This window comes from Alternaria arbusti (assembly GCF_024043155.1).
Source record: "Alternaria arbusti strain BMP 1465 chromosome Unknown scaffold_19, whole genome shotgun sequence".
NCBI classification, from domain to species: Eukaryota; Fungi; Ascomycota; class Dothideomycetes; order Pleosporales; family Pleosporaceae; genus Alternaria; species Alternaria arbusti.
Window position 1 is genome coordinate 207,985 of NW_026249959.1, and position 27,067 is coordinate 235,051.

The window sequence follows — 27,067 nt, forward strand, 5'->3', positions numbered from 1 at the left end:
CTTTTCGTAGACCTCCGCCTCCAACTCCGACGACTGGAACAATTGCACCACGACGACCGGCATGGCTTCCACGAGGATATCCGCGCCCATGCGTGGCGCCACACACCAATTGAGAAGGCTGTCGGTGCGGCCAAATGCGCTATGCACGCGCTGTGCCGTACGTTACCTCGCCGTCACTGTATGCGACATGCTAACGTCGTCAAGAAATCTCTATGCACGCCCACCACCCGCTCAATCACCACATCTGCGCCCTCTCAGGCGACACTAGCTTCTATAAGCACTCCCAAATCCGGATCCGGATATGTGCCCGTAAAGCCTTTTGAAGAGCAGTCTGTGCTTGCGACCATCCACCGATTCCCCTCCCTCGAACCGCTCCGATTCGAACAATACCCTGCAAACCATCTCTACCTACCCACCCGACGAGACATATTACACCGCGCGGTCGTTTACGAGGGCGATAGTACACGGTTAGGTACTGCTTCTACCAAGACTAGGTATGAAGTCAGAGGTTCCCGCAGGAAGGTTAGACCGCAAAAGGGAACCGGTCGCGCTCGTCTGGGAGACAAGAAGTCGCCCATGCTGAGGGGTGGAGGTGTCGCATTTGGTCCGAAGCCTCGCGACTTCGCAACTGAGCTGCCCAAGAAGATCTACGACCTCGCATGGCGGACAGCACTGTCATACCGGTTCCGAAAAGGCGAGCTGATCATTGTGGACAACGCAATGGAGATTGAGAGCCCGTCTGTGAGGTTACTAGGTGACACCCTCAAGTATCACGAGAAGTTGCTGGGCAGGGGCAGGAGCTTGATGGTAACATTGGAAGAGCGACCCTTACTAGAGCAAGCATTGGCGGAGATGGATCGCGGCGAGCAAACACTCACATGGGAAGAAATCGACGTCAAGAACCTTCTCGAGCTGTCTCGCGTCATTATCGAGCGCGACGCCCTGCACAACATACTCCTCTCCCACGAGGAAGACCTCACACACAAGGCTCTCCAGCCCTGGCATAAGAGCCTCATCCGATCATCGCCACCCACGGAGCTCGAATCGACCATCGGCTGGGAAGAATTCCGCGAACTCTCCCTCTCCGACCCCAAGGAAAAGGACACCATTCGCGCCGACATCTACGAGAACGTAGCAGGAACCCGCTACGCCTACGCCGAGTCCCTCCCTCAAGGACCCAAGCGCAACGAGCTTACCGTATCCGCGTACAACCTCCTCGCCGAAGCCAAAGAACTGCAATTCGCTGAAAGGACCGGCCACTCTTTCGCTGACTACCTCAACGACGCCAACACTGAATCCTTCCCTCGTCTGCAGATGTTGACCTACCAAATCAACACAAAACAAGATCTCGCCGGGCCCGGTGGAACTTTGGAAACCTCGCCTGTAAAGTCTGAAGAACTCATGATCGAGGTTCGTGAGCTCGAAGTGCAGAAACATGAGGTGGAGTACGAAGCCGCTTTGCTCGCAGCCCAAATCCACGAGCACCGCTCCGCAGCCTTGCGTCTAGCCGGTAATGAAGCGAGCGCGGATGAGCAGCTCGAATTGGCTAGTGATCAGAGGACTTATGTCTCGGACGCTGAGCTGTTGATTCTGGAGGCTAAGCTTGAAGTAGCCAGGCAAAAGAACACTGTCGCTACGCTCAAGCGCGATGTTGCTGGCCAGAAGAAAACAAGGGAAGAGATGAGGGTGTGTGAGCAAGTGCTCGAGGCTAAGAGGGCGGAGGTAGATGCCGAGACTGGGGAGCTCGAGGCTGTTGAGGATGAGATGCCAGAGGTTGATGTTGCGACGGGAGTTGAGACGAGGGCTGAGCCGGTCAAGGAGGAGAAGAGGATATGAAGCTTTTCATCGTGTTTACTGTACAGTGTATCTATAGATGTTCATGAATCGTTACACCACGTGTAGGTGGGTTGTGTTGTACAGTATACTACATGACACGGAAAATGCTCACGTGCTTTTCCTTACCATACCTTCTTGCGTCTTCAGCCCACATTCCCATCATCCGCGGCTCGGCATTTGCGTCAGGAGCACATGGCGAGGGTTTCCCTAGGTTTGCTTGTCCATCTCATCTCGACGTTCTCTCAAGCCGCCTCATCGTCGCCCTCCTTCTTCTCCACCTTCTTACCTTCATACATAACGGTCATAATTCCGCCAACCTCACCCTCCCTCTTAGTCTCCCTCGCTCCCTTACAATCCGCCACTGCGTTCTCAATTGCCTTGAAAACCGCATTCGCTTCTTGCTCTGTCGCCTTCCTGCCATGCTTCTTCGGCCCGAGTGTAACCTCGACCTTGCGCCCCTCCTTCAGAAACTTCTTCATAGCCACCAGTCTGTGCTTCAGGTCGCCCGCCGCTATCGCCCAGTTCAGTTCGAGCGACTTTGTAGCAGGTCCTGTGCCCTGGCCCTTGGCTTGCCGTCGGAGCGTCTCGAGCTTCTTTTGGTGCTGTGCGCGGAGATCGATTTTGGAAATGACACGGCATGTTGGTAGGCTGTTGGGGTCCAGGTTTCCATCTTCGTCGTATTTCCCTGGCGTCATTTGTACGAGGTGGTGGGTGACTTTGTTGAAACTTGTCAGTGCCTCGTCGAGTGGGACGTTGTTGTGGAAAACGCCCTCTTCGTCTACGAGGTTGATGATGTCGGCTTCGATGGCTTGGTCGATGACGTAGTAGTCGGAGATGGCATGACGGCGTGTGTCTTTCGTGTACTTTATGCCGCGGGTGGAGGTCCGGCTCGTGAGACTGGGTGTGGATGAGGAGAGGGAGGTGGGAGACGATGTCGGCGCAAATGCTGGGGCGTAGAGAAGTGGGATGGATGTTGTGTTGCGTAGGTTTGGCGCGATGAACACACGGTAAAGGGCCCTCGAGGTGCCGGAGATGTGTGTTGGTGGCATCTTGAGCGATTGACGGCGGGTCGTAAGAATCAATTGAACGGGAGAGAAGTTTGACTTTGTTGCTGCAACATGCGATATTCAAGACCGAAGCTTCCCGAGATCGACGCTAGCAGGGGTCGAGTCGAATCGGAGCAGTGACGACCTCCGCAATCGTCCATGGTGACCATCTTCAGCCTGCTCACGTAGCAAACCACCATGACAGCGATAAAGACGACTTGTACATTCTTTGATCTCGCGCAACCTTACCTGCCGCCATGAGTAGCTCTCTGGCGGAATATTTGTCTGCACTCGATGCGCGTGACGCGAGAGAGAAGGCGCACGAGCAGTACATCAACGCCTGTATGTTATCTGCCCATGCGAGACGCGCAGTGCTACGAGAAGATACTGATGTCCATAGATACCAGGCTCGCCGACAATACTGCACAGTTGTCAACCCAGACGTCCTCCGGGGAGGAGCCCACACCCGCAGCCAGCGCCTCTACCAAAGCCATCCCGTCAAAGGGCAAAGGCGCAGCGACAACCGATATATCTTCTCCGTCCGCTGTCGCGCAACTCCGCTCCGAACTTGCCATCACTCAGCGCACGCGCGGTGATCTCGAAACGCAACTGAGTAGTTTGACTGCTGAGCTCAGCGCCCTCAAAGCGTCGGACACACAACAGAAGCAGCGCATAGAACAACTTGAGAAGGCGCGAACAGCACTGGAAAGGCGGGGCAAGGACAGAGCGGAGGAGCTCAAGGGCAAGGGGAGACTTGTAGAGGAGGTCCACGATGAGATGGTTGCGCTGAACCTGCAACTCAACATGGCGGAGCAGGAAAAGGAGAAACTGCGCAAGGAGAATGAGGAGTTGACTAAGCGGTGGGTCAAGAAGATGGAGGATGAGGCGCGGAGGATGAATGAGAAGTCCGGGTGGGAAGATCAGTCGCGGCGGAAGAAGTAACGATGATGGACTACCTTGGCGTCACTCTTGTTCTATTTTGTTGGCCCTTTTGCGATATGAATCTCAGCGTTTAGCGCAATAGACTGCTTTCACTTCATCTCACCCTCCTGTGGACTGCCCGCTTGCTCGCTGATGCCTTGTATCTCTTGGCGCCAGAGCTCCCCGCCGCAAGCATACAGCTCCTTCGCCTCCCCACCAGAACACCAAACTCACCCAAACAAAGCTACGCCATCTTCAACCATGGGGACCGCATTGAAGACCTGGGGTAAGATTAGTCCTGTTCTTATCATGACATATCCATTCCCACGCCACTATACCCCGCATCTGTCGCATGGCTAACAAACATCCCAGAGCTCGAGAACTCCGTCAAGCTCGTCGACCCCAGCAAAGACGCCCTCTACAACTACTCAGCCTCCGCACAGAAAGCCATCAACGACGCGCACCCATGGCGAACCGACCCCAACTACTTCACCTCCGTCCGCATCTCGGCCATCGCCCTCCTCAAGATGGTCATGCACGCGCGCTCGGGCGGCTCAATCGAAGTCATGGGCCTAATGCTAGGCAAGATTGAAGCACACACATTCGTCGTCACCGACGCATTCCGGTTACCAGTTGAAGGAACAGAGACACGAGTTAACGCACAAGACGAGGCAAACGAGTACATGGTAGAGTTCCTGCAGCGCGCACGAGAACAAGGCCAGATGGAGAACGCCGTCGGCTGGTACCACTCACATCCCGGCTATGGCTGCTGGCTTTCAGGTATCGACGTCAACACACAGAAGACGCAGCAAATGTTCCAGGACCCTTTCTGCGCCATCGTTATCGACCCCGACCGAACCGTCTCCGCGGGTAAAGTCGAGATCGGCGCCTTCCGTACATACTCCACAGAGTACGTAGAGAACCAAGCGAAAGCGGGTGGCGGCTCCAAGAACGTGAGCGGCGCAGAGAGCGATGGCTTCGAGACTATTCCGCTCGGCAAGATTGAGGATTTCGGTGCACATGCCAACCACTACTATTCCCTGGAAGTCTCGCACTACAAGTCTTCGCTTGACGCCAAGTTGCTAGAAGCGCTATGGAACAAGTACTGGGTACAAACACTCTCCTCATCGCCCCTCATCTCCAACCGCGACTACGGCACCAAGCAGATCTCCGACCTCGCCCGCAAAATGCAGCAGGAGAACAACGCCAGCAAGCGCTTCAAGGGCGGAGCGGGATACGCAACGAACAACGAGAGCAAGAACCAGTTGACCAAGCTGGGTGCGGCGGGAAGCAAGATTGCTCGTGAAGAGGACATGGGACTGCTAGCGGCGAAGGTCAAGGATAAGGTCTTTGGTCTTGCGGATGGCGGGGAGGTTAAGAGCCAAGAGGTTGAGATGGAGACTTCCTAGACATGACAACGTGGTCAACTGTGGAAAGCATGGCATGGCAAGGCGTTCAAGGGCGTAAATGAATAGATCAGGGTGGGATGATATCACGAATTGAAGTCAACGAGTTCATCGTAGCAATGCAAGAACATTAACTAACATGTATACTCATGACTCGTTTCTGATACACTATTGTTACACTTGCGCAATTACACATCCTTCTAATTGACCAACAACCCCAATCTCTTCAGCGTCTCCGTCCTACCCAGAATAACAAAGATATCGTAAAGCCGCATGCCCTGCTCCTGCCCCGTAACCGTCTTCCTCAAATAATGATACACATCCTTCGCGCCCTTTTTCCCCTCAGGCCTCCCATCAATCATCTCATGCACCTTCTGCATCAAGTTCTCTTTATTCCAATCCTTCTCTTCAATCTGCGCTAGCATCTGTGCGCGCATGGGTATATCGGAAGTCGTCGACATGGGCGGCTGCTTATCAAATGGTCGTAGGGGCGTGAAGAAGAAGGAGTTGCGGTAGAGAAATTCGTTTGCGTTTGTGTAGTTTTCTGCGTCGGCGATTATGATGGATCGGATGTGGTCGTCGGGGAAGGGGCTTCCGATTATGGACTTCCAGTCTTGGTAAGGCGATTCGGGGGAGGTGAGCAGACGGGAGACGTTGTGGACCATTTCTTCGAGGGCGGGGCCGCCGGTCGAGGCGCGTTGCAGGGCGTGTTTGCGTTGGAGGAATTGCATTTTGCCGAATGTGACGGTTGTGTTGCCTTTTGTGAATTTGAGACTGAAGTTATCAATCAGTGTCTTCAGGTCCATGACATCGCTCTTTTCCTTGTGGCTCCATCCGAGTAGCGCAGCGAAGTTGGTGAGGGTCTCGGGGAAGATTTCCATCTCTTTGAAGGCGGTGATGTCGGTGTCGAAGTTTCGCTTGCTGAGCTTGTTGCCGTTCTCGTCGACGAGGAGGCCGACATGGGCGAACTCTGGGGGTGTCCAGCCGAAGGCTTGGTACATGGCGATGTGCTTGGGGGTGCTGGGCATCCATTCGCTTCCTCGGATTACGTGCGTGATCTCCATGAGGTGGTCGTCTACTACGTTCGCTAGGTGGTATGTAGGAAGGCCGTCGGATTTGAGCAGAATTGGGTCTTCGTATGCGGATTCGGTGACATGGCCGCGTCGCTTGAGAGGCCTGAAGGTGCCATAGATGCGGTCCTTGTATGTCGGGTACTGGTCTGGGACTTTGAGACGTATGGTGTGCGCCTCGCCCTTGTGCGCTCTTTCGTCACTCTCTTCCTTGGATATTGCGGGCGGGGCGCATGTGCGGTCGTAGTCGGTTGCGATGCCGAGCTTGTGTCTGTGTTCCGCCAGCGCGTTCAAGCGCTCTGAAGAACAGAAGCAGCGATATGCGTGGCCTGATTCCAGCAGTTGATGCGCATATTCCCTGTATATCGCGCTCCTCTCTGACTGCTTATACGGTCCATATGGACCCCCAACCTCTGGCCCTTCATCCCATTGCAGCCCTGCCCATCGTAGATCGTCGAACAGTCGCTGCTCAGCGTCGGGTATTGTGCGTTTCTGGTCTGTATCTTCTATCCGGAGTAAGAATTGGCCGCCCGTCCGTTTCGCGAGGAGGTAATTGAACAGCGCCGTCCGGAGTGATCCAAGATGGAGGTAGCCGGTTGGTGAAGGCGCAAAACGCGTCCGTGCGGGAGATGTTGGTACGGCGGCTTTTGCATAGGCTTTAGCACTATTCTCTTTGATGTGGTAGGTGTTCGAAGAGATCGGACGTCGCGAGGCGCGTGAAAGGCGAATTAGACACGACCGGCACGTGTACTCGAACAGTCGTGGGCGGAGTAAGGAAAACGACATGGCGGTGTTGATGCGACGCAAAGGGTTCGAGTTCGCGGTTGAAAATGACGTGCAGGGATTCGACATTAGTGGGGGCGCCGCCTGCTAACAATTTGGCCCGCATTACCTGCCTGTGATCGACAAATCTGGAGAAACTTTGTTGCCTTCACTCCCACTGGACGACGCCCTTTACGTCGCTGTATCTCGCTTTATTCTTGTACATACTTTGGACCAGTTTGTCTGCTTCCCAATTGCCCACGCCCAACCCAACAACAACACAAAAGTTTGTACCTCTAGTCTACTACGACACGACTCTCACTAACACGATGTCACCTCCAGTGGATGAAGAAATCGACCTCTACGGTACGTACACTTGTCTGTACATTTGAAGCATTGCTAACGCGAACAGAGGTCCTCGAGATCGAAAAGGGCGCGAGCAAGATCGAGATTAAGAAGGCATACCACAAGGTTCGTGAGCAACAACAACGCAAGGGCGACCCCATTCTGACCTGGACAGGCTGCGCTAGCACACCATCCCGACAAGGTCGCAGAAGATGACCGCGCAGAGGCCGAGACTCGCTTCAAGGCCGCGAAACAAGCCTACGAGATCCTCTCCGACGATGACAAGCGACACATGTACGACACCCACGGCATGGCTGCCTTCGACCCGTCCCGAGGTGGTATGGGCGGCGAAGGCCCGGACATCGACGACATCTTTGCGCAAATGTTCGGCGGAATGGGTGGATTTGGCGGAATGCCTGGAATGGGCGGCATGGGAGGCATGCCCGGTGGACGAAACGTGCCACGGAAAGGACGATCGGTAGAGCAGGAGTACGAGGTCAGCCTGGAGGAGCTGTACAAGGGCAAGACGACCAAGTTCTCCAGCACCAAGAACATCATCTGCAACATGTGCAAGGGCAGTGGAGGAAAGCAGGGCGCCAAGAGCAACTCTTGTGCTGTCTGTAACGGACGCGGTACGTCGCTCTTTCATCTCAAATCATTTAGACATACTAACTTTCCCAGGTGCCAAGCAAGTCCTCCGCCAGGTTGGCCCTGGCCTCGTCACCCAAGAGACCGTTCCTTGCGGCAACTGTTCAGGTTCTGGCCAGGTCATCCCCGAGAAGCATCGCTGCAAGAAGTGCAAGGGAAAGAAGGTCGTGGAAACCAGGAACGTCCTGGAACTATACATTCCCCGTGGTGCGCGACAAGGCGAACGCATCGTTCTCGCAGGGGAGGCAGACCAAGTACCCGATCAGGAGCCAGGCGACATCATCTTTACGCTCACAGAGACGCCACACGATGTTTTTGAGCGCGCAGGTGCCGATCTGAGGGCAGAGTTGAAGGTCAGCCTAGTAGAAGCTTTGACTGGCTTCAACCGCGTAGTCATCACTCATCTCGACGGACGGGGTCTCAAGCTCAACGTACAACAACCAGACGGCAACGTCCTGAGACCAGGACAGATCCTCAAGATCGAAGGCGAGGGTATGCCTATCAAACGTAGCGACGCTCGTGGCGATCTCTACCTAGTAGTCGACGTTGAATTCCCTGAGGACGGATGGCTGAAGAACGACGCTGCAGTACAGAAGCTCCGAGATGCGCTACCAAAAGACGACAAGCCGGAAGAAAAGCACGAAGAGGTGGAAGAGGTAGACGTCGAATGGGACGCCGACATGGAGGACTACGGCGCTGGCAGCGGAGACCCACGCGCAGGTGGTGCTGAATGGGAAGATGATGACGAAGAGGCAGAAGGTCCTCAATGCGCGACACAGTAGAGAGTCGCATGGTATGATTGACGAATGCATGTCTTGGCGTTGGGAGGGCGACGTTCATTCCGTATTTATACACGCGCGGATCCGTCGCGGTTATAGATTGGCTTGCATGGCTTCTAGGGCTTATTCATTTTTCTTCGGCATCACAATGCGTAAGCATAAAATGACTTTTTCCAGGCTGCATTCATCTATTCGCTTTTGAACGGTTACATGCCGCGGATTATGTAGCGATATGCGATTCGAGATCGATTCGGTCTTCGCAGTACACTGCCATGGCATTGCGACAGTATGCTACTGCCGTTGCCTCATTGTAGGTTCTATCTCTTGTCTCGCGCAACTCTTAATCGAAGGATTCTCTATGTCAAATCGTTGGTCTCAGATCCAGTAGGACTTGTTTGCCTAAAGTCAGTACTAAGATCGAGCACATTTCGAACACTTGCAACACCGAATGTTCTGCAATAATAAACCGATGACAGAACTGATACCTCGAGGAAGCCCAGAACAAGAGCGAGACCTAGTCTCAGACGAAGGTTCGAAAGCCGTTTAGGAATCATGTCATCCAGTGCAGGCAAGAACAGCCATGGAGTGCAGACAAATACCGGCAAGTGGTTCGGATGCAGTCGCAGCATCAAGACCACAGATTTCAGGGGATCTTTCGTCTTAACCGCATCCTCGTATGTGCCATGGTCACTGTCAGCGGTAAACAGGTCCTGCAACGCCACAAGCCATGCGTGAGTGCCATTTTAGGACACGCACATATAAGCCTCGCGCATTCCCATTGGTCCGCTCGCAAAGTCACGTGCACAGTGGGTCTTCTCCCTTGAAACGACTAAGTCAGGTGGATCGCTCGAGCACCGTTGACCAACCAGCGTCCGATGCTGAAGGGCGCTATGTCGAAAGAGGTAATGTACGAAGGTGTGGTCTGTGCACACGTAAGATAACGGCAATAGAGGATGAAGGGATGATGGCAAAGCAGTGGCTTGGTGGAGTCAATTGTTTTGGAACGGGGCTACGCGTCTGTTGTTTAAGTGCTGTTGCCTACTGCTCGGGTTTTGTTCTTTCACTTCATTCATTCACTCACTCACTCACTCACTCGCTCACTGCCAAACCTTGGAACACCCCGAGGTCATACTGGACGGCACTTCATCTGTTTTTTTGTCAACGTCTTCAGCGAAATAAACACGGCCATCCAGAGGCACTCTGCGTCCTCGCTCCGTCGTTTCTACTACCTTCGTTTGGTTCCTCCACCGTCGTTACACACGTCTTGATCCCAACCAGAGTGGCAGAGATCGAAACCCTACCAAACATCCACGGCATCCAAACCCTCGTCAGAACCCCGAGCAACTACGTTCAGCAGCATCCAAGCCATGGCATCCTCAGTCACAACCGCAATCGTCCTCTTCACGATCCTCCATACCGCAACCGCCTCTCCCCTCACGAAGCGCGACGCCGGCTACGCGATCCCCGAGGGCGCCATCATCCTCCTCATCCTGTTCGGCGCGGGGCTACTCGTCTGCATGGGCTATGCCATACACAAGACCTTTGGATTCAGAAGAAACCCTAATGAGTTCAGACACATGAGCGCAGAACAACAAGAGTACATGGCCGAGGTGCGGGTCAGGAACATGCAAGGCTTGATGGCGGAGGGAGCGAAGAGTCAAAAGGGTGGTCCACGACGGGGGGAGGTGGTGTATGATTAGATGGTGAGGGTATGAGGTCAGAGGGTTGGAAGCAGGTTGGTGTGAAGATGCGTAAGCATGCATTGGGTATCATATGTTTGGACTGCCTATCTCTCTTCCGCATACACCGGCGGCCTTTCTCCCCTCTCGTATTTTGGCACAGGATCTCTGTCTTCCACATTGCGTTCGTCTTGTACTACGTCTCCGAAGAAGACATCTGCGACGTCAACCCATAGAATCACTCGCTTCATGCCTGATCTTGGACATCTTTCCACTTTGCCCATTCTACCTTCGTTCTTGCCAATCGCGCTGTTTACCGCATGAACTAGAACTTCTTTTCGGATCTCTTCGTAGTCGTGGAATTCCAAGACTACTTGGTCTGCGTACGTGATGTCGGGGTTCGACCATGATGGGAGAGGGGCATTTGGTGTGTATCTAATGGCGAAGAGATGGCGTGTGTATGTGGTGATGATGGTAGGTGGAGATCCCGGTGATGTGTTCTGCCGAATTGGTGTCGCTGTGTACCTGGCTTCTTGTAGTTTGTTAGTACTACTTCTCAGGTGTCATACGACCGTATCGGGGTTCACAGTGCAAACTAACCAAATGAAGCCACGCCATCGATGACATCCTGTACCATATCGCCAGCCTTCTTCACTCTGGCATCTTGCGGTCCGAAGCCGCCCTCTCCCATCGATGTTTCAATTTCAATGCCGTGGGGCTCTCTTCGCTGCCTTCGTTTTCTGCGGACGGCTTCGGTTGCCCATATTTCCATCAGCTTCGTCCTCCGGCTTCCACCGCGGTCCTTGCGGTTCACATGTTCCACATCCTCGCGGGATCGAATCTCAGTGATGTATGCCGAGTCTGCAGGGTGGTGATCGACACGATGTCCCCATGCAGCAAAATCACGTGCTATGAAAGGCACAGTCGTCAAGAAAGGGCGAGTATGTTGTGTAGTGTGGATAAGGTAAACCTTTGCGCCTTGAGATACGGTCGACATGTTTGATATGAGTTTGAGATAATGATTGCAATGTCTTTATCGGAATGACCGTCTTTATAGAAAGCTGGGCAATGGATGAAGACCTTGGAAAAGGCCGAAAAAATCTATTTTGTTTCATACCCTCTCACACAGACAGCGTGTTTGACATGAGTACGACACCACTGCAAGCAGTGCGGCCGGCATGTCAAGGCGTCATGGTCAGAGCGTTCGGTGAAGTGAGGCGTTTCAGCACAGCGCTGACTTATCTTTGGGCTCTCAAACGGCCATCACGACGTAGCTGAACACGCAACGGCCGCTGCTGGGTGCGCGCGCCACGATAGAAGCCCAACTTGGAGGTTGGCTGAGAGTGCACGATAGCACATTAACCAAATGTCGGTCTGACATAGCAACAGTGCTGAAATGGCGTGCTGTCTGAGAGGCGAATAGGAGAGGAAGCTGCCCAGCTGCCATGTGTTAGACGTTACTGCGTGCGCTAAACCTTCAGCTTCCTCCAGGCCTGCAGGGTACCCATGGCGCATATATTCTTCCACCGACGAATCCGGAGATGGCTCCTCAGCCTCCTTCCCCGCGTCTACCGAATTGAGGTGCGACAACCAGTCAGCCACGATCGTCCTCATGTCGCGACTAATGCATCTTTCAGCGTGCGTGTAACATATCGATCTTTTCTGGGACTGCGAAAGTTACCGGTTATGGGATTGCGAAAGCTACCGGTTCCAGAACGTTGGCGTGGAATTTGGAATGCCACGCGATTTAGGGCTGTTAGATCATTAGCACCGCACGGACTCGCCTGGCATCCTTGACATCCTCTTGAATCGCTGCATCACATTTCAATCTTGCCAGGGAAGAGGCTGTCACGATAGGGCTGTCATGTTTCTGTGTTCGACCTGGATATGGGGCGACCTCAACTCAACAGCACGACAACATTCGTGTCTAATGCGCAGAAGTTTATTCGCACGTGCCCTATGGCTACTACGTCCAGCGCAGTGTTTCGGCGCATTCACGCTCTCGTAGATTGACACGACCCATGATCTCCGATACCTTCACATTGCTCATTATACGCGACCCCTCTTCACAGAGTTCACACATCATGTTTGCAGCAAGCACTTGCCAAAGCTCGCGCTCCTCATGCCGCACGCACCCCCAATACCCATGCACACCACCTTACAACAATGCTCACCTACATCCACCATCCAGCAGGCCCAGTCGTAATCCGCACAACGCACCCCTCTATCGCGCTCGGTTACCAGGAACGTGGCTGGCTAACTACATCATCATTTGCCCAAGTCCTACGTGACCACCCTGAATGGCAGTCCATGCCCGTCATGCCCACCTTTATTACTTCGACTCCGTCTACTGAGCCTGAAGAGAGCATACTCGCACGTATTGCTTCCACAGTACTATCTTCACTCAGCGCTACGATAGCCGTAGTACCAAGTTATGCACCCACAGGAGTGCAGAGTATTGCGCCTCTATTTGTAGGTGAGGTTGGAGATAACGTAGACCGAGAAAAGCGGGAGGAATTTATCAATAATGGAGGGCCGATACACTGGATGACGGCGGTAGAACGAACCTGGTATCGAGATCATGGATTGCCTGTTCCAACAACAGGCTGGCTAAAGTGTGATCGAAGGTGTGAAGCGATTGAGCATAGACTTGAGAGCGGCGAACTCGACATTGATGTTTCACCACCGGGGTACGAGGCAGCCATAAGCATGCGCTAGGATGCATGTCGATTGATGACGCAGGATGCTATGATTAGTGAACAATGGATGCGGATGGTACATGAGCATTCTAATCGTATTGTTGGCACTATGGTATCTCGCGAGCTGAAGACAGCTAAAAGGAAAAGAGCGTTTGGTATCTTTTGGACGTCACCCACACATGCAATAAATCATCCTTTCCTCGTACGAAAGCACCATCCCAATATTACGCCTTGGTATCCGGTCATCTCATCCTTCTCTTTGTACAAATAAACACATTACCCCATGTATATACTTGGCACTCGTGTTCTCGAGCACCTATCTTATGTACTCTTCGCTCTTCTAGCCATCCTACAGATCCGCGCTCTTGGGATTCACCAGGTAAATGTCAGGTACCTTTGGCACCTGGGGACTCTTCTGTAGTGCCAATTTGATCGCATCTCTTGTCTTGGCCCCTTCCTTGTTGTCCCCACCGCCGCCAGTCAGTCGCCTCATGCCGCTCCTAAAGCGACTTCGCGTATCGTGAGCGACAGGTTTGATAATGTTCTCCAGACTAAAGGTCCCGGCTTTGTCTGTGCTGTTCGAACGGCCAGCCGAGTACTCGTCGTCGGAGAAAGGCTCGTTTTGTTCGTCAAGAGTGGTGGACGAGAGTGAAGGTGAAATGCGTTGTGGTTGGTTTGGAGCAGATGGCGACGTCACTGATCGGGCATGTAGATTAGGGCGGGGGTGGCTTGTTGGGGGTAAGGTACTCGAAGAAGAGTTGGCAAAGGAGCTGAAAGCGCCCGGGGTCATGACACCAGGGTCCCTAGCCGGGGAGAGCTTGACATCAGAGATGAACCCCGACTGAAACGATGTCACGGATGCGTTCCGCGTAAGAGATTTGTGCAAGATAGGCGCCGTTTGCTGATCGTATAGATTCTCACGCATATCGTGAGCAAACGATCCATTCGCATAGCGCCCTGACGACGAGAAGTTTGGTAGGTCCGTCAACGTCTCGGCGTCGTCATCATCCTCAAAGAAGTCGTCCAAGCTGTCTAGTTTCATGACCAGTTCACCAATGTGACTGTCACCCCGAGTATCTTCTGAAGTCATTGTTGCTGTTCGGTGGTAGTCGGATAACGGGCTGAACGGGAATTCTTCTTGGCGGAATTCTACTTTGGGTGTCTCGGTGTCTGGCACGTTCATCTCACCGAAATTTCCGCAGGTGTAGAAGACAGCGTGGACGTTGGCCCTCGTCAATTGCGAGTGCAAAGCGGGGATCGGAATTGACCAGCCGCTTTCTTCAGGGATACCGTACAATGACTGCGTTTTCTCGAACTGTTTCTTGTACCCTCTGGTGGAGTGAGAACCTGCCATACTCATACGAATATGCTGCTTGTCGAACGGCGTAAGAGTACTAGTCATGTTGAGATTGATGACGAAGTCCAGAACCCTCAGAGCTTGAGGGCAATACGCACTCTGTAGTAGGCGTAGAAGAGGCGAAAAAAGATCGGATCCTTTGGAGGCCATCTCCGGCTTGCGCATATCGATCTCGGGTAACAGGACGCAGAGCACTTCCATTGTGTTGATCTTCATCCAATCGATGTTGTTCATCAAGAGACCGAGCAGGAACACGAGGCTGCCGAACTCATGTTCTGGGAAGAAAGTTGAGCGGATAGCGGACATTGTCTGCGCGAGGAAATCTTTCTCTTGACGATACCTCTTCATTGCGAAGGCTGTCAACGCTTCGGAAAGCGATGTGCACTGGTAGTGCTGATCGGCAACCTTTGCAAGCACTTCGGCGGTGGCTCGAACACTTGAATCTTTTGCTGTAAAGTCGAACGAGCGTAAGAATCTTGGCAGATTCGCGAGGATGGCGTACATTAGTCGGCTATCATCGCCCACGATGCGGCTGGAAGGTAGGACCACCAATCTCTCCAGGATTCGTAAAGATCGGTCCAGACATGTGCTCGACCGGATCCCCTTGTACGTCAGTTGGGCAAGGCCTTCGAACTTGCCTTCCCATTTATCCGGGCAACTTTCTTCCAGGATTGTCAGCACCTCTTCGTCGCCCAGATCAAGCTTGTCGAGGAACTTGTCTAGCATCAGCAGGCTCTCCATGAATTCGCCTTCGTGTATGGTATCCAAGCATGCGCAAGTGGTCCAGAACAATTGAGGGTACTGTATGAGGTCGTCCGGTGCTAGTGCTTCGATGATCGTTCGTAACGTCGTAAGTATTTCCATAGAGAATGTCTGTATATCGCTCTCCTCGTCTGATATGGTATTGGAAAGTCTTGCAAGCATGTCGGAAAGCATCTGCTGATCGAGCGAGCTCAAGATGCAGCGGAAGAGCTGGAATGATCGACATGCAATATGTCGGACCGGACACGACGTGGCCCAATTCAGTGCGACTCGCCCCCAAGCTTCTCGAAGCCCAGGGTACGCGAATGAAAAGAATCTCATGACCTCGCCAGCAACATACTCCATCGGCTCGGGAACCTTGAACGTTGAATCTGCAACGTCTTTGCCATTCTTGTCATCGTAACTCCATACCACTTTGGCGTCATGTTGTCGAATACCTTCAATGAAATCTTCGATCGATCTTTTGTTGATGCCTGGCGTATCGTCTTCAATCTTGGAGATGACTAGCTCGTGAATTAGATGCACAAGCATCTCGCGAGACTGGTCCTGAACTACAGAAGTATAGTGATCCCAAAGAACCAAGACCACCTGTAGAAGCAAAGGAATGTGCTCCTTGGCTACCTCAACTGGAGATACCATAAGATCAACCAACAAGATGAGGCAAACTTGTCCCAGAGCGAAGCCGGACTATGAGAATTAGCGCAGTTCATTCCAAGTTTTACTTTATGCTTACCTGCTTGTTGCTACTTGGTAGGACCTGAGTGAGATCGGCCAAGTATGGTAGATTGACGGCGTCTGGTGGTGGTGGCATAGGCTCGCGCTTTTCGCTTACCATGGACCGCGGGTTGATTTGTAGGAGCAAGAATTCGACCACCTTCAGCCCTGCAGGGGTACTCGATAGATGGACTACGATCTGCTTGGAGTAGTCGACGTAATTTTGTTCCCGTTTGTCTAGGCAAAGGTTGATGATGAAGTTCAATATTAACTGAACATTTCCACCGTACGGCCCCGTTGCTAGCGCTTGCCAGAGCGCCTGAATCTCATTGTGTAGTACGTTGCCGGCCTTGTAAGTGATTTCAAAGAGGTTGACAAGCAGCATGTAAGAGTTAGCAGTCGGTCCTCCATCCGGATTTACTTGGAGTTCGACGGATTGCACCCAAGGAAGCATAGCGGCAACCATGTTGCGTTTGTGGTCAGGCTTGAGATCTTTGAAGTAGTAGGAAAATTGCGAGAAGACCAGGAAGGCGAGTTCAGCATGCTGCTTAGCGAGCCTCCGTGACGTCTCGAATTGCGCCAGCTTGTAGACAGCAACAGTCTTGTCAGAAATGCTGATATCTAGATCTTGCAACTTCGAGTTCTTGCCCTCGCGAGCTTCAAGCGTTCGGAGCAATCGCGTTGATTTGGTGCGTATCTCGCTGTTCTCGTGTCCAAGCGTATAAAGACCAGCGCTGAGTACTTTCCAGAATGGCAACGTATAGTCCTCATGTTGTGTGAGGACTTGTGTGACAACTTCAAAGTAGCTTTCCAACGCTTTGCCAGAAACTGCGAGGTAGCACATTTCGATTGCCTTGTCCAGCAAGTATGGATGCTCGCGGTTGTGCAGTATAAGGTTGGTGAGTGCTCGGCGACCAATCGCGTGTGTCCGATCGCTCGGGGTTTCGAAGATGCTCTGGATCCACGAGAGCATGCGTATAACATCGAACTGAAGCAGAACTTTGCTGTCAGTGGTAATACTAACAGGCCCGCCACACAACGCCGCCATGGCACTCAGCGCTGCGGTTCGAAGATCACGTTTTTCGATCTCAAGAGCCGCAGTCGCGTTGCCTTTGTTGTTTTTATCTACCTCTCGATCAAGCATGGAACGGCGCATCTGTTCTTCACGCTGGCGGATCTGAGACTGGTTTGCCGCATAGCCGCACCACTCTTCCATCAATGTGAATGCAGCTTTCCGGGCTTGGAAAGGCATCCAATGCAAAGGATCACTGGTTTTGTTGATGCCCTCAAACAAAACCTCCACCAGTCCACAATAGTGCGTACGTAGCTTCTGATAGCGCGCTTCGAGTTGGACCTCCGTATCACTCAGGAATATTCTCAGATCCTTGGTGTAGTTCATGAGATTGTTGATTATCCATTCGTCATTGTGAGCCTCAGGGAGTTTGAGAAATTGCTGAGAGGTCAGCTTGTAGACGTGTGTAATCTCAGTCCGGAGATGGTCAGTTCGATAATTGATTGGGCGAGGACTGCTGATCGTCCGGTTGTGATTTCCCAAGCGCATCTTCGCCTCCTCAGCGCAAGCAGCCACGATCCCTTGAAGCGATTCGAGCAGTGTACGATAGAGGTTGAGGTTGACGGAACCGAGGCCGATGACCGCAGCATCCCGAATGGCGACATTGTCCACTGACAGGAACGGAAGGACTTTGGAAAACAACTCGGTAGCAGTATGTTGCTTGTTCGTGCTTATTTGTGAAGATTTTGAGCTCTTACGCGAGTGATTTCCTTGCGTGGCTGATGTGGCCGTCGGACCGAGACTTGTCAATGTCGTGAAGGCGAATATGAGGTACAACTTCCACTGTTCGATAACGACTTCTGGTGATGTGGAAGCGAGGCGGCCGCTGAGCTTGCTACTCCCGGGCTCGAAGGGTGAATACGGCGTAGAGCGCTGACCCTCGGCTAAGGATGATAGAGTGCGATACATCTGTGCAAGTCTCGCACAGACTATGTCACGAGTGAGAGTCACGGCGAAAGGACAAACCTCAAAGCTGATTCGAACCAGATTCGGGAAGATCTTGAACCATAAGGTAGCGTCGTACGGCACGTCGCTACCGCAAAGCTCAACAAGGGTACTCTGCACATTGCTCTTGCGCATGCCGCGTTGCAATCGACTGCGCTCAGCCAACGACAACTTCTCATCGCTAATGTCAAGGACTCTCTGGGGGCTGCCCTCCATTACCCGGATGACACGTGTATTGGAGCCTCCCAGAGCCGTGTCAAATTCAGTTATGAGGCGTAGCACGGTGACAGCGTACGAGCGGACGCGACGTGAAGGCGAGCATAGGAAGAAGAGACCATGGGACTCAACTTCGTCAACGTGCGCCCACACTGAAGACAGATCAAGAAGAGCCGCGCGATTACCAGAACCGTCATCTGGCGTATCCAATGCTGCTTTACGTGTCTTGCGCTTGATCTCTTCAATCCATATCTCTAGTAGCTCCACGTAGAGTTTCAAGGTGTTCTCGATGTGCCCAGCCCCAAGCATGCCACCATCAGACATAGTGGCATAACGGTCGTCGAAATTAAAGATGAACCGTGCAAAGCCAATCGTGACTTGCTGTGCATGTGATTGTCGGGCTATAGATTTGAGTGATTGAGCGGATGACACAGCGATGTTCCCCTGTACGTGGGCTGTCCCGGTGCACAACAGGTTTACCAGTGAATTGAATGGTATATGTGGAGACAGACAGCGGGGTAAAGCCTGAACAGCGACATGCAAGAGGTCATAAAACCCTTGCCGCGGATCTGTGGTGGTCATGTAATCTTCACGAGGAGCGAAACTGAAGGCCGCCGCCATAGGGGTCTTTGGTGTTTGCGAAGAGAATTTCTCGTCGAGTACGGCCTGGCCTCCGAATGCGTTGTCGCAGATGATGGTGATCTCCCCCAAGATCTTACAGAAGCGGATATAGTACTCCTTGGCCACTTCGGCGAAACCGGCGAAGTTCACAGGACGCGACAGACGTTCTTCCTTGAGAAGACTTGACTTTATGGGTAGAGGCTGTGAAGGCCGCGGACTAGAAGGAAGAGCCGGGAGCTCGTTCGATACCGCGTTTGGATCGTAGTCGAACGTAAGTGGAAAAGGCGGCTGCTCCGTGTTTTCGAGATCAGCCATGATGGCCAGAAACGAGCGGATACCAATGACCATACGGTCAGGCTCTAGGTTTTCAACGCGCAATTCTCGGCCCGACAAGAACATGTCGGAGTTGAGCAGGGGAAAGATGATGGTCTTGAAGCAAAGGTCTTGGTACTTGTAGCCGATAATGCGTGTCAGTTGTATCAATGGCTCAGCGATGGCTGGTTCAGTTGATAGGTACGATCGCCTTCCGGGTTGGAACACCATTCGTATGATTTCTTCCAACCGGCGAACAGCGACATTTGGTGCTTCGGTTCCCCGCCTGTATATGTAAGTCCACACTAGCCGACAAATGCCTCGAAGGGCGATGGCTCTGGTTGCGCGCTCTTTGAGTCGTGGCTGAGTAGACAAGGCGAGCGCAAGCCATTGGGAGAGAAAGGTTTCGGTCGGAGAAGCACATAGGATGGCGGCCATGAGTGGGAAGGCTTCGTGCCAGTGTTTCGGCTTGCCCAGCAGTATGGCAGCGCGCTGCTTCATCATGTCGATCACAGTCTTCCATCTAGGTGCGTTGAGTTCAATAGTCGCTTTAGAGGTGATACGTAATAAGAGTTCCCTTAGGACTTGGCAGTACGCATATTTAACCGGCTGGCCGTGGGCACTGGTGAAAAGCTTTGCCATGGAAAGCATAAAATCACATGTCCGGTCCCAGGTGTCTTCAGGATAGGACTTCACTTGCAGGTGCCTCAGAGCGCGAATGAGCAAGGCGCCTTTGGTCTCATGGTCCCGGTTGTACTGATTCTTGATAGCCAAGTGACCATCGACGATCTTCAGGTCGGTGATGAACTTGTCTTGCACTTGCTCAAAAATGAGGCCACTCAGCACACCGAGCAGCTGGCTGTAGATGGTCCAATTGGCGAGGTTGAGGGGAGATATGTCCACGAGGTCAGGGTCCACCGTGCTGAGCTGGCCGTAGAAAAGACCAAGAAGACGGTCAGCCATCTCAAAAGTCAAGTTATGGAGGTCGGTTTGGGTCATGATCTCGATCAGGACGCGGCAAAGGATGTAGGTTGAGACAGTCGAGCGCTGTTCGGCTTGTGTGACAGTCTGCTGCAGAGCGACGATGTGGTCGGGGCCAGATGCTACAGAGGCTGCGGATTGGTTATCCATTTGTTGGACCGGTTCAGTATTACGTCGAGATAGCGCAGGATGGAGTTGAAGCCCTGGGTTGGCTTGTCGGGCAGTAAGTAAGTGAGTGCGCTGTTTGGATGCCTCCTCGCTCTTGGCTTTCCGCCATAGCATGATGGTATCTATGAGCGGCTTTGGCTTATGGCGCGCAATATGCCCCAGGGCCGCGATGAGCTGGTCGAAGGTGGGATCTACACCAGGTCCACAGACACCCTCTACCCGGGCCTCGGGCTGGCCTCTCTCCGTCATGCACTGGTTGATCTTCTGCTCGGCCTGACTGATGAAGGCGTTAAACAGGTGGTGCAGGGCATATTCGCCAACCGTCTTGAGTTCGTGGGGATGCGGCGGGTGGCGCGACTGGGAGCGATGGTGGTTGTGGCCCTTTCGCACGGATCTGGCACTCGGCGCCCGCTCAGGCTTGCGGTGAGAAATGCTTCCATCGCTCGATGCCGCCTGGGGCCCCACGCCGGCATAGACATTCCCCGTGCCTGCGCCTGGCTGCATGCCGTTGGCGGCGAAGGCGTCGGCTATTGATTCTTGCGACATGAGGGCTCCATCTAGGGTTGCCCCGGCGGCGGCGGCGATGATCTGGGGGCTCAGCGGGCTGGTGGCGGGGGAGTTGACGAAGCTGGTGTTGCGCGAGTGCTGGATGCCGTGGACGATGGACGTGTTGCGGTTGTGGGCGTACGAGCCCGAGGGTTTGCGCTCGAGCGTCGTCAGGGTACGGTCGGGGCTCGAATTGCTGCTGGCAGCCTTGACGGCCGGAGTCTGGGAGCGCGAGGCGATGGTTCGTGACGAGGCAGTCAGCGCACGCCCGCGGGTCTGGCTGGGCTCACGCGAGGCCGACGAGGGGTGCTCTATATGGTGCGACACATTCCCAGCAGCTGGTCGAGCTTGCAGGAGAGGGAAAGCAGCTGCATCGGGCAAGGCACAGGGGTCAGCACAGTTCTGAGGCAGCGCGGAGAAGCGTCGACGTCAAGATAAGGCTTTGTCGCCATGGCACCTGAAGAGCCGGCACTGTCAAACTCCAGGCCGCGTGGGGAGTGCGTTTCACAGCTGGATGACGACGGGCCTGGGGCTAGGGAAAGGCTACTCACACATGCCGCAGGCTTCGCGTGCAGCATCTTCCGTGGCGCGCGGAGAATACTGCAGCCCGTCTTTCAAGGCTCAAGACGTAGAGGGCGCCGTTAAAGGGTCGCGACGGCGGTCATGGATGTCTCGACGTGGATGAAATGGGTACGTAGAGGTGCCCTGTGCCTGACTAGCCGCCGTCTAGCCTGATTCGAGGCAACGATCATCCATGGCGCCCGGCATCAACACGGCTCTGGAGATCGATCCGAGCCTGGAGATTATTCAGTCCCACGTGGTCTGCCTTTCGGGGAGCTGGGCATGGCAAGCTATCGATAGACCTCGGAGCCTCGTACCAAACCGTAAGACATCGAATACGTAGATGAGGGTTCCCTCTGTGCCAGTCTAAGCAGTATCTGCATGTGAGAGGTACCTGACAACGTGCGCTTCTATCCTAGATAGTGCTCAGCTGGCCTTGATCAGAGGGAAAGAGAATTGGTAAATGCCGTACGCGATGCTTCGTCATCTGTTATCTATCGTTCAATATGCACATGTCTGTTCGTACATGGGAATAGTAGGCTGACTCATTATGACACACGTACAGCAAGGCTGGAGATGCAAGACTGTAGACGTGGGAGTTGCGACATCTTAAACGCGCAGTGATGACAAGACTTAGATATCTGCATCGGGATAGGCGTCTCTTTACCTCACTTGCTACTGCCACCTGCACTTGCTCTGGTTGCGCACATATGCACCGCCAGGCTTCGCTTAGTCCACGGTCTTGGTGCGTGAAGCATCCATGACATGATACCAGGAACACCCAGGAAGACTACTGACAGCGTTTGAGCACTGAGCAAGACGCCTCGTCATCTTTGCGCAATCATACGCGAAAACTCTCATCTCGAGCGAACCGTGAAATCTATTGTCAGGACGGGAAAGTTTCCCGCCCTGGAGTTGGCCATCACATGCTTACTGTCTCTATCATCGCCTAGCCTTGCACGACTGTCGCGTGCATGCTGCATCTTTCTTACCGCCGGCTTGACGCTGCTCCTCTGTAGATTCGATGCCTCCATCTGCCGTGATTCGCACGAGGTCGTCGTATGTGTGGCCGCAGTGTGCCCCACAAAGGTACCGAAGTGCTGGCGGGGTTCTTGGTAGCCATGGCGGAAAGGCCGCGAGGGTCGGGAAAGTCAGGGTCTCTCACCTGAGGCCCGCCGTTGTTTCTGAGCTGCCCCAGCGGAATGGCTGCGGAACGCTTCGGCTTCCGATGGGCGCCTGCCAGTCAGTGACGGCACCACTTTTGGCCACTTTACCCGTGTCGAGGAAGCGGTCAGAGATGTGTAGAGTCTAAAGGCGAGATTATCGTTTGGTGTGCTGTCTCAACAGCCTGCTTGCGGCTCCGTGGCCAGATCTTGATAAGATTGAGTTGAGACGCACGGCCACTTGCCATTCCGATCCTCCGTTGCGAAGCCGCATACAAATATTACCGTGTCGTTTCCAATCCCCTTCCGGACGGCAACTTACTACTGTGTCCATGTCAGTCAGCCCCTCATTCTCCCGCCGACTCTGCTAACGCCCCTCTCAGCACCATGGCACAACTCGACACCTTGGACCTTATCGTGCTGGCCGCCCTCCTGGTCGGCACAGTAGCCTACTTCACCAAAGGCACCTACTGGGGCGTCTATGGAGACCCTTACGGCAGCTCCATGGCCACGGCCAATGGCGCTGCAAAGGCTGGCAAGTCGCGCAACATAATAGAGAAGATGGACGAGACGGACAAGAACTGCGTCGTCTTCTACGGTAGCCAGACGGGCACGGCAGAGGACTATGCCTCCCGCATCTCCAAGGAGGGCCATTCGCGATTCGGCCTCAAGACCATGGTGGCAGATCTGGAGGAGTACGATTTCGAGAACCTCGACACCTTCCCCGAAGACAAGCTCGCCGTATTCGTACTGGCCACCTACGGCGAGGGCGAGCCCACCGATAACGCCGTCGAGTTCTACGAGTTTATCGGTTCTGAAGATGTCAGCTTCTCGGAGGGTGGCAGCATCGACGACAAGCCCCTCAACAAGCTCAACTACGTCGCATTCGGTCTCGGTAACAACACATACGAACACTACAACTCCATGGTCCGCAACGTCGACAAGTACTTGACGAGGCTCGGTGCCACCAGACTAGGTGCTGCTGGTGAGGGCGACGATGGCGCTGGCACCATGGAAGAGGATTTCCTCGCCTGGAAGGAGCCCATGTGGACTGCTGTTGCCGAGAAGATGGGTCTGGAGGAGCGCGAAGCCATGTACGAGCCCGTTTTCGAAGTCAATGAGAAGCCAGAGCTATCTCCCGAAGATGACACCGTTTACCTCGGCGAGCCCAACAAGAACCACCTTGAGGGCAACCAAAAGGGTCCTTTCAACGCCAACAACCCCTTTATCGCCCCCATCGTCGAATCTGCCGAACTCTTCAACTCCGACAACCGAAACTGCCTACACATGGAAATCAGCATCGCTGGATCCAATCTGTCATACACCACCGGTGATCACATCGCCATCTGGCCCAACAACGCCGGCAGGGAAGTCGATAGGCTGTTCAAGGTTCTCGGCAAGGAAGACAAGCGCCACACGGTTATTTCAGTCAGAGGTCTCGACCCCACCGCCAAAGTTCCATTCCCGTCGCCAACTACGTACGATGCCGCCGTCCGCTTCCACATTGAGATCAACGCCGCCGTGTCGCGTCAACTTGTCTCTGTCATTGCACAGTTTGCGCCAAACGACGAGATCAAGGCTGAGATCGTGAAACTCGGTAGCGACAAGGACTACTTCAGGGAGCAGGTTACCGACCGCAACCTCAACCTGGGCCAGCTGCTCGAGATCACCGGAAAGGGCGCCACATGGGACAAGATCCCATTCTCATTCCTGTTCGAAACCATGGTCAAGATCCAACCTCGTTACTACTCCATCTCCTCGTCGTCTCTAGTCCAGAAAGACAAGATCTCCATCACTGCTATTGTTGAGTCCATCGAGAAGCCCGGCGCACCATACGCTTTGAAGGGCGTCACCACCAACTACCTCTTGGCCTTGAAGCAGAAGCAACACGGCGACCCCAACCCGGACCCTCACGGCCTGAACTACACCATCACCGGCCCTCGCAACAAGTATGACGGTATTCACGTCCCGGTTCACGTCCGCCACTCCAACTTCAAGCTCCCCTCAGATCCTTCCAAGCCTATCATCATGGTCGGACCCGGTACTGGTGTCGCACCCTTCCGTGGTTTCGTTCAAGAAAGAGCTGCACAGGCAAAGGCTGGTCAGAATGTCGGAAAGACCATTCTGTTCTTCGGGTGCCGAAAGCAATCAGAGGACTTCATGTATGCCGATGAATGGAAGGTAAGTCTCATGATGCCATGTCAACCACTCATTCCGGGCTAACACAATCTGCAGCAATACCAAGCAGACATGGGCGACAAGTTCGAGATGCACACTGCTTTCTCGCGAGACGGTCCCAAGAAGGTCTATGTACAGAACAAACTTGAAGAGGCCGGCGAAGAAGTCAATAAGCTGCTCGAGCAGAAGGCCTACTTCTACGTCTGCGGTGACGCCGCGCATATGGCCCGCGAGGTAAACACGCTTCTCGGCAAAATCATCTCCAAGTACAGGAACGTGCCGGAGACAAAGGGTGAGGAGATTGTCAAGGCAATGAGGGCGTCGAATCAGTATCAAGAAGACGTCTGGTCATAATGCGTCAAGGATTGGAGAGATTGTTTTAGAAAGAGCTTTTTGAGCATGCATTTTCATGGTAGAATGGTGTGAGCGATGGCGTTTGATCTGACGAAAACATTTCGCATTGGAGTATATTGGCTCCGAATCTGAAGCCTGGATGGACATGTACAGTTATGTGACTACCACCATTTTACATAGTCTGCAGTGTGGACCAGCTCATTTGATCAATCATAAATATCAAACTCTTCTGATTCACCTCTCACTCAGCTGATTGTGACATGTATCAGAAAGATGTTGAGCGACCGCAGCCTAATGCTGTAGTGCGCTGCTGTGGTAGGCAAAACGTGCGCTAGTTCACACGGGCAGGGTCCGGCCATGATTGGTCGATGCACGTGCGCGCGCGCGGTGCCTGCCGCGGGGATGGCTCCCATAAACCTCGTCTATAAGCATCAACGCCTCGCATGCATACACACTGCTTCAAAATAGTTTTGTCATCTGCCGTTCCCGCCCATCAACTGCGCCGCGATAATCAACGAAGGGTCTTCTCCATCACAAGCTCGAGTTGCGGCCCCCAATGTCTAGGACGCCTACTCGGATCATTGCGTGGCAAGCCTTCATTGCTCAGAGGTGCAGGCACGTCTCGTTATAATAGACACTGCCGTCATGCGTACGATAAAGGTTTGCACAGCAGTTCCGGCTAAGTATCATCTTCTGGATTTACCTGGTCGCGCGTCGCATGCTGAAAACCTTCATGGCAAGATGACCACAGCCAGTCACTCACCGCTACAACCTCAGCATGCGGGGCATCCGCTCGAACCCTTGAGGAAAACGCAGTGTCGCGAGATGCAGCAGATCCTGGGGAGTCTTATACGAAGCTGCGTTCTTCCTCATCTGCTCTTTGTGTCACCCCGCGGATGCTTGTAACGAAAGCCGATCCGCCCCGTTTCTCCCTCTCTGCGATGACGGTAGCGAGAGAATCCGGAATCCAGGTCCGAGGTTGAGCTGGGTAACGTTGGAAGAATCGCAACGAAGCATCTCTCAGGCTGCTCAGTACAGAATGACAGAATTTGGTGAGAGGTGCAGCCCTGGGGGGAGAGAGGTGCATATTTGCCCGGCGTACGGCATGCACGACTCCTGAAATGACCTTACAGGCAGGCATGCTGAGCGGGATCGGCCAGCCATCGCATAGCAGGGCGCCACCGAACATGGACCCTGGACGCATCATCCACCTGGTAATTCTAGGCACTGGCGGATGTTCTCTCACCGTGTCGGCACTGCCACGAGACCAACAACAGCCGCTTCAAGAGCCGGACAACCGATCGGATAGCTGCTTCGCAACAAATGCGACACGGTAATCAGTGCGCTTGCGCCTACGCACCACGCGAGGAAGCGGGCAGACCTCCATTCGTGAAGTTCGTATCACCCACACGCCATTTGGTCTTGTGCCTAGCACCTGAGGAGTGGAGTCCAAACATGATGCTGGCTGGAATTGTCTCTCTCACTAGACTTGGAATCACCGGCTGGCTCAGTTTGTATGTGTACCTCACTTTTGAATTTGAGTATCTTCAGAGGGACGCCTTGCACACGATTTGCTCCCGACGCGCTTTTGCTTGTATGAGAGTGACGTTGCTCATATTACTGGGAAAGGTGGGTCAGGCCACAGGCTTCGGACTTGCCCCTTGCGTCTGCATTACCGCTGCAGATGGTCAAATATCGTTTACACTGGTGATCTCGCCAAAGAAGGTGCAGTCCCCCCGGTTGAGATACCAAAGACGTCTCGCATGAAGGCGCACTCCCAACGGTATTCGAGCATCGCCCATCCATCTCAAAACCGTGATCTACAGAGTTACAACCGGCAATAGCTGCACTGCGCCGGCTCGTCGCGCAGGTTACAGGTGTGCAACAGCGCGCCGCTCCGTCAGGTTACGAAAGGTCTATTATGGC

General features: G+C 53.6%; 9 protein-coding genes across 9 annotated transcripts; 5 read left to right on the forward strand and 4 right to left on the reverse strand.

Annotated features, from left to right (window-relative positions):
- Window positions 1-88: 88 nt before the first annotated feature.
- On the forward strand, window positions 89-1,836 carry J4E86_009917 (uncharacterized protein; the record flags this gene model as incomplete). The annotated part of the gene is made up of 2 exons (XM_051450417.1): window positions 89-157; window positions 205-1,836. The coding sequence occupies 2 exons, from the start codon at window positions 89-91 to the stop codon at window positions 1,834-1,836; spliced, it is 1,701 nt and encodes a 566-aa protein (XP_051298338.1).
- A 242-nt stretch (window positions 1,837-2,078) lies between these two features.
- On the reverse strand, window positions 2,079-2,885 carry J4E86_009918 (uncharacterized protein; the record flags this gene model as incomplete). Its single annotated transcript, XM_051450418.1, has 1 exon — window positions 2,079-2,885. The coding sequence occupies one exon, from the start codon at window positions 2,883-2,885 to the stop codon at window positions 2,079-2,081; it is 807 nt and encodes a 268-aa protein (XP_051298339.1).
- A 254-nt stretch (window positions 2,886-3,139) lies between these two features.
- Window positions 3,140-3,824, forward strand: J4E86_009919 (uncharacterized protein; the record flags this gene model as incomplete). Its single annotated transcript, XM_051450419.1, has 2 exons — window positions 3,140-3,224; window positions 3,283-3,824. 2 exons carry the CDS (start codon window positions 3,140-3,142, stop codon window positions 3,822-3,824), a joined length of 627 nt encoding a protein of 208 aa, XP_051298340.1.
- Window positions 3,825-4,064: 240 nt separating this feature from the next.
- J4E86_009920 (uncharacterized protein) lies at window positions 4,065-5,212 on the forward strand (the record flags this gene model as incomplete). Its single annotated transcript, XM_051450420.1, has 2 exons — window positions 4,065-4,089; window positions 4,176-5,212. 2 exons carry the CDS (start codon window positions 4,065-4,067, stop codon window positions 5,210-5,212), a joined length of 1,062 nt encoding a protein of 353 aa, XP_051298341.1.
- A 197-nt stretch (window positions 5,213-5,409) lies between these two features.
- J4E86_009921 (uncharacterized protein) lies at window positions 5,410-7,065 on the reverse strand (the record flags this gene model as incomplete). Its single annotated transcript, XM_051450421.1, has 1 exon — window positions 5,410-7,065. One exon carries the CDS (start codon window positions 7,063-7,065, stop codon window positions 5,410-5,412), a length of 1,656 nt encoding a protein of 551 aa, XP_051298342.1.
- A 305-nt stretch (window positions 7,066-7,370) lies between these two features.
- On the forward strand, window positions 7,371-8,816 carry J4E86_009922 (uncharacterized protein; the record flags this gene model as incomplete). The annotated part of the gene is made up of 4 exons (XM_051450422.1): window positions 7,371-7,407; window positions 7,454-7,512; window positions 7,562-8,018; window positions 8,068-8,816. 4 exons carry the CDS (start codon window positions 7,371-7,373, stop codon window positions 8,814-8,816), a joined length of 1,302 nt encoding a protein of 433 aa, XP_051298343.1.
- Window positions 8,817-10,599: 1,783 nt separating this feature from the next.
- On the reverse strand, window positions 10,600-11,489 carry J4E86_009923 (uncharacterized protein; the record flags this gene model as incomplete). Its single annotated transcript, XM_051450423.1, has 2 exons — window positions 10,600-11,024; window positions 11,093-11,489. 2 exons carry the CDS (start codon window positions 11,487-11,489, stop codon window positions 10,600-10,602), a joined length of 822 nt encoding a protein of 273 aa, XP_051298344.1.
- A 2,051-nt stretch (window positions 11,490-13,540) lies between these two features.
- On the reverse strand, window positions 13,541-21,440 carry J4E86_009924 (uncharacterized protein; the record flags this gene model as incomplete). The annotated part of the gene is made up of 3 exons (XM_051450424.1): window positions 13,541-15,997; window positions 16,044-21,253; window positions 21,437-21,440. The coding sequence occupies 3 exons, from the start codon at window positions 21,438-21,440 to the stop codon at window positions 13,541-13,543; spliced, it is 7,671 nt and encodes a 2,556-aa protein (XP_051298345.1).
- Window positions 21,441-22,996: 1,556 nt separating this feature from the next.
- Window positions 22,997-25,141, forward strand: J4E86_009925 (uncharacterized protein; the record flags this gene model as incomplete). The annotated part of the gene is made up of 2 exons (XM_051450425.1): window positions 22,997-24,790; window positions 24,845-25,141. The coding sequence occupies 2 exons, from the start codon at window positions 22,997-22,999 to the stop codon at window positions 25,139-25,141; spliced, it is 2,091 nt and encodes a 696-aa protein (XP_051298346.1).
- Window positions 25,142-27,067: the final 1,926 nt, after the last annotated feature.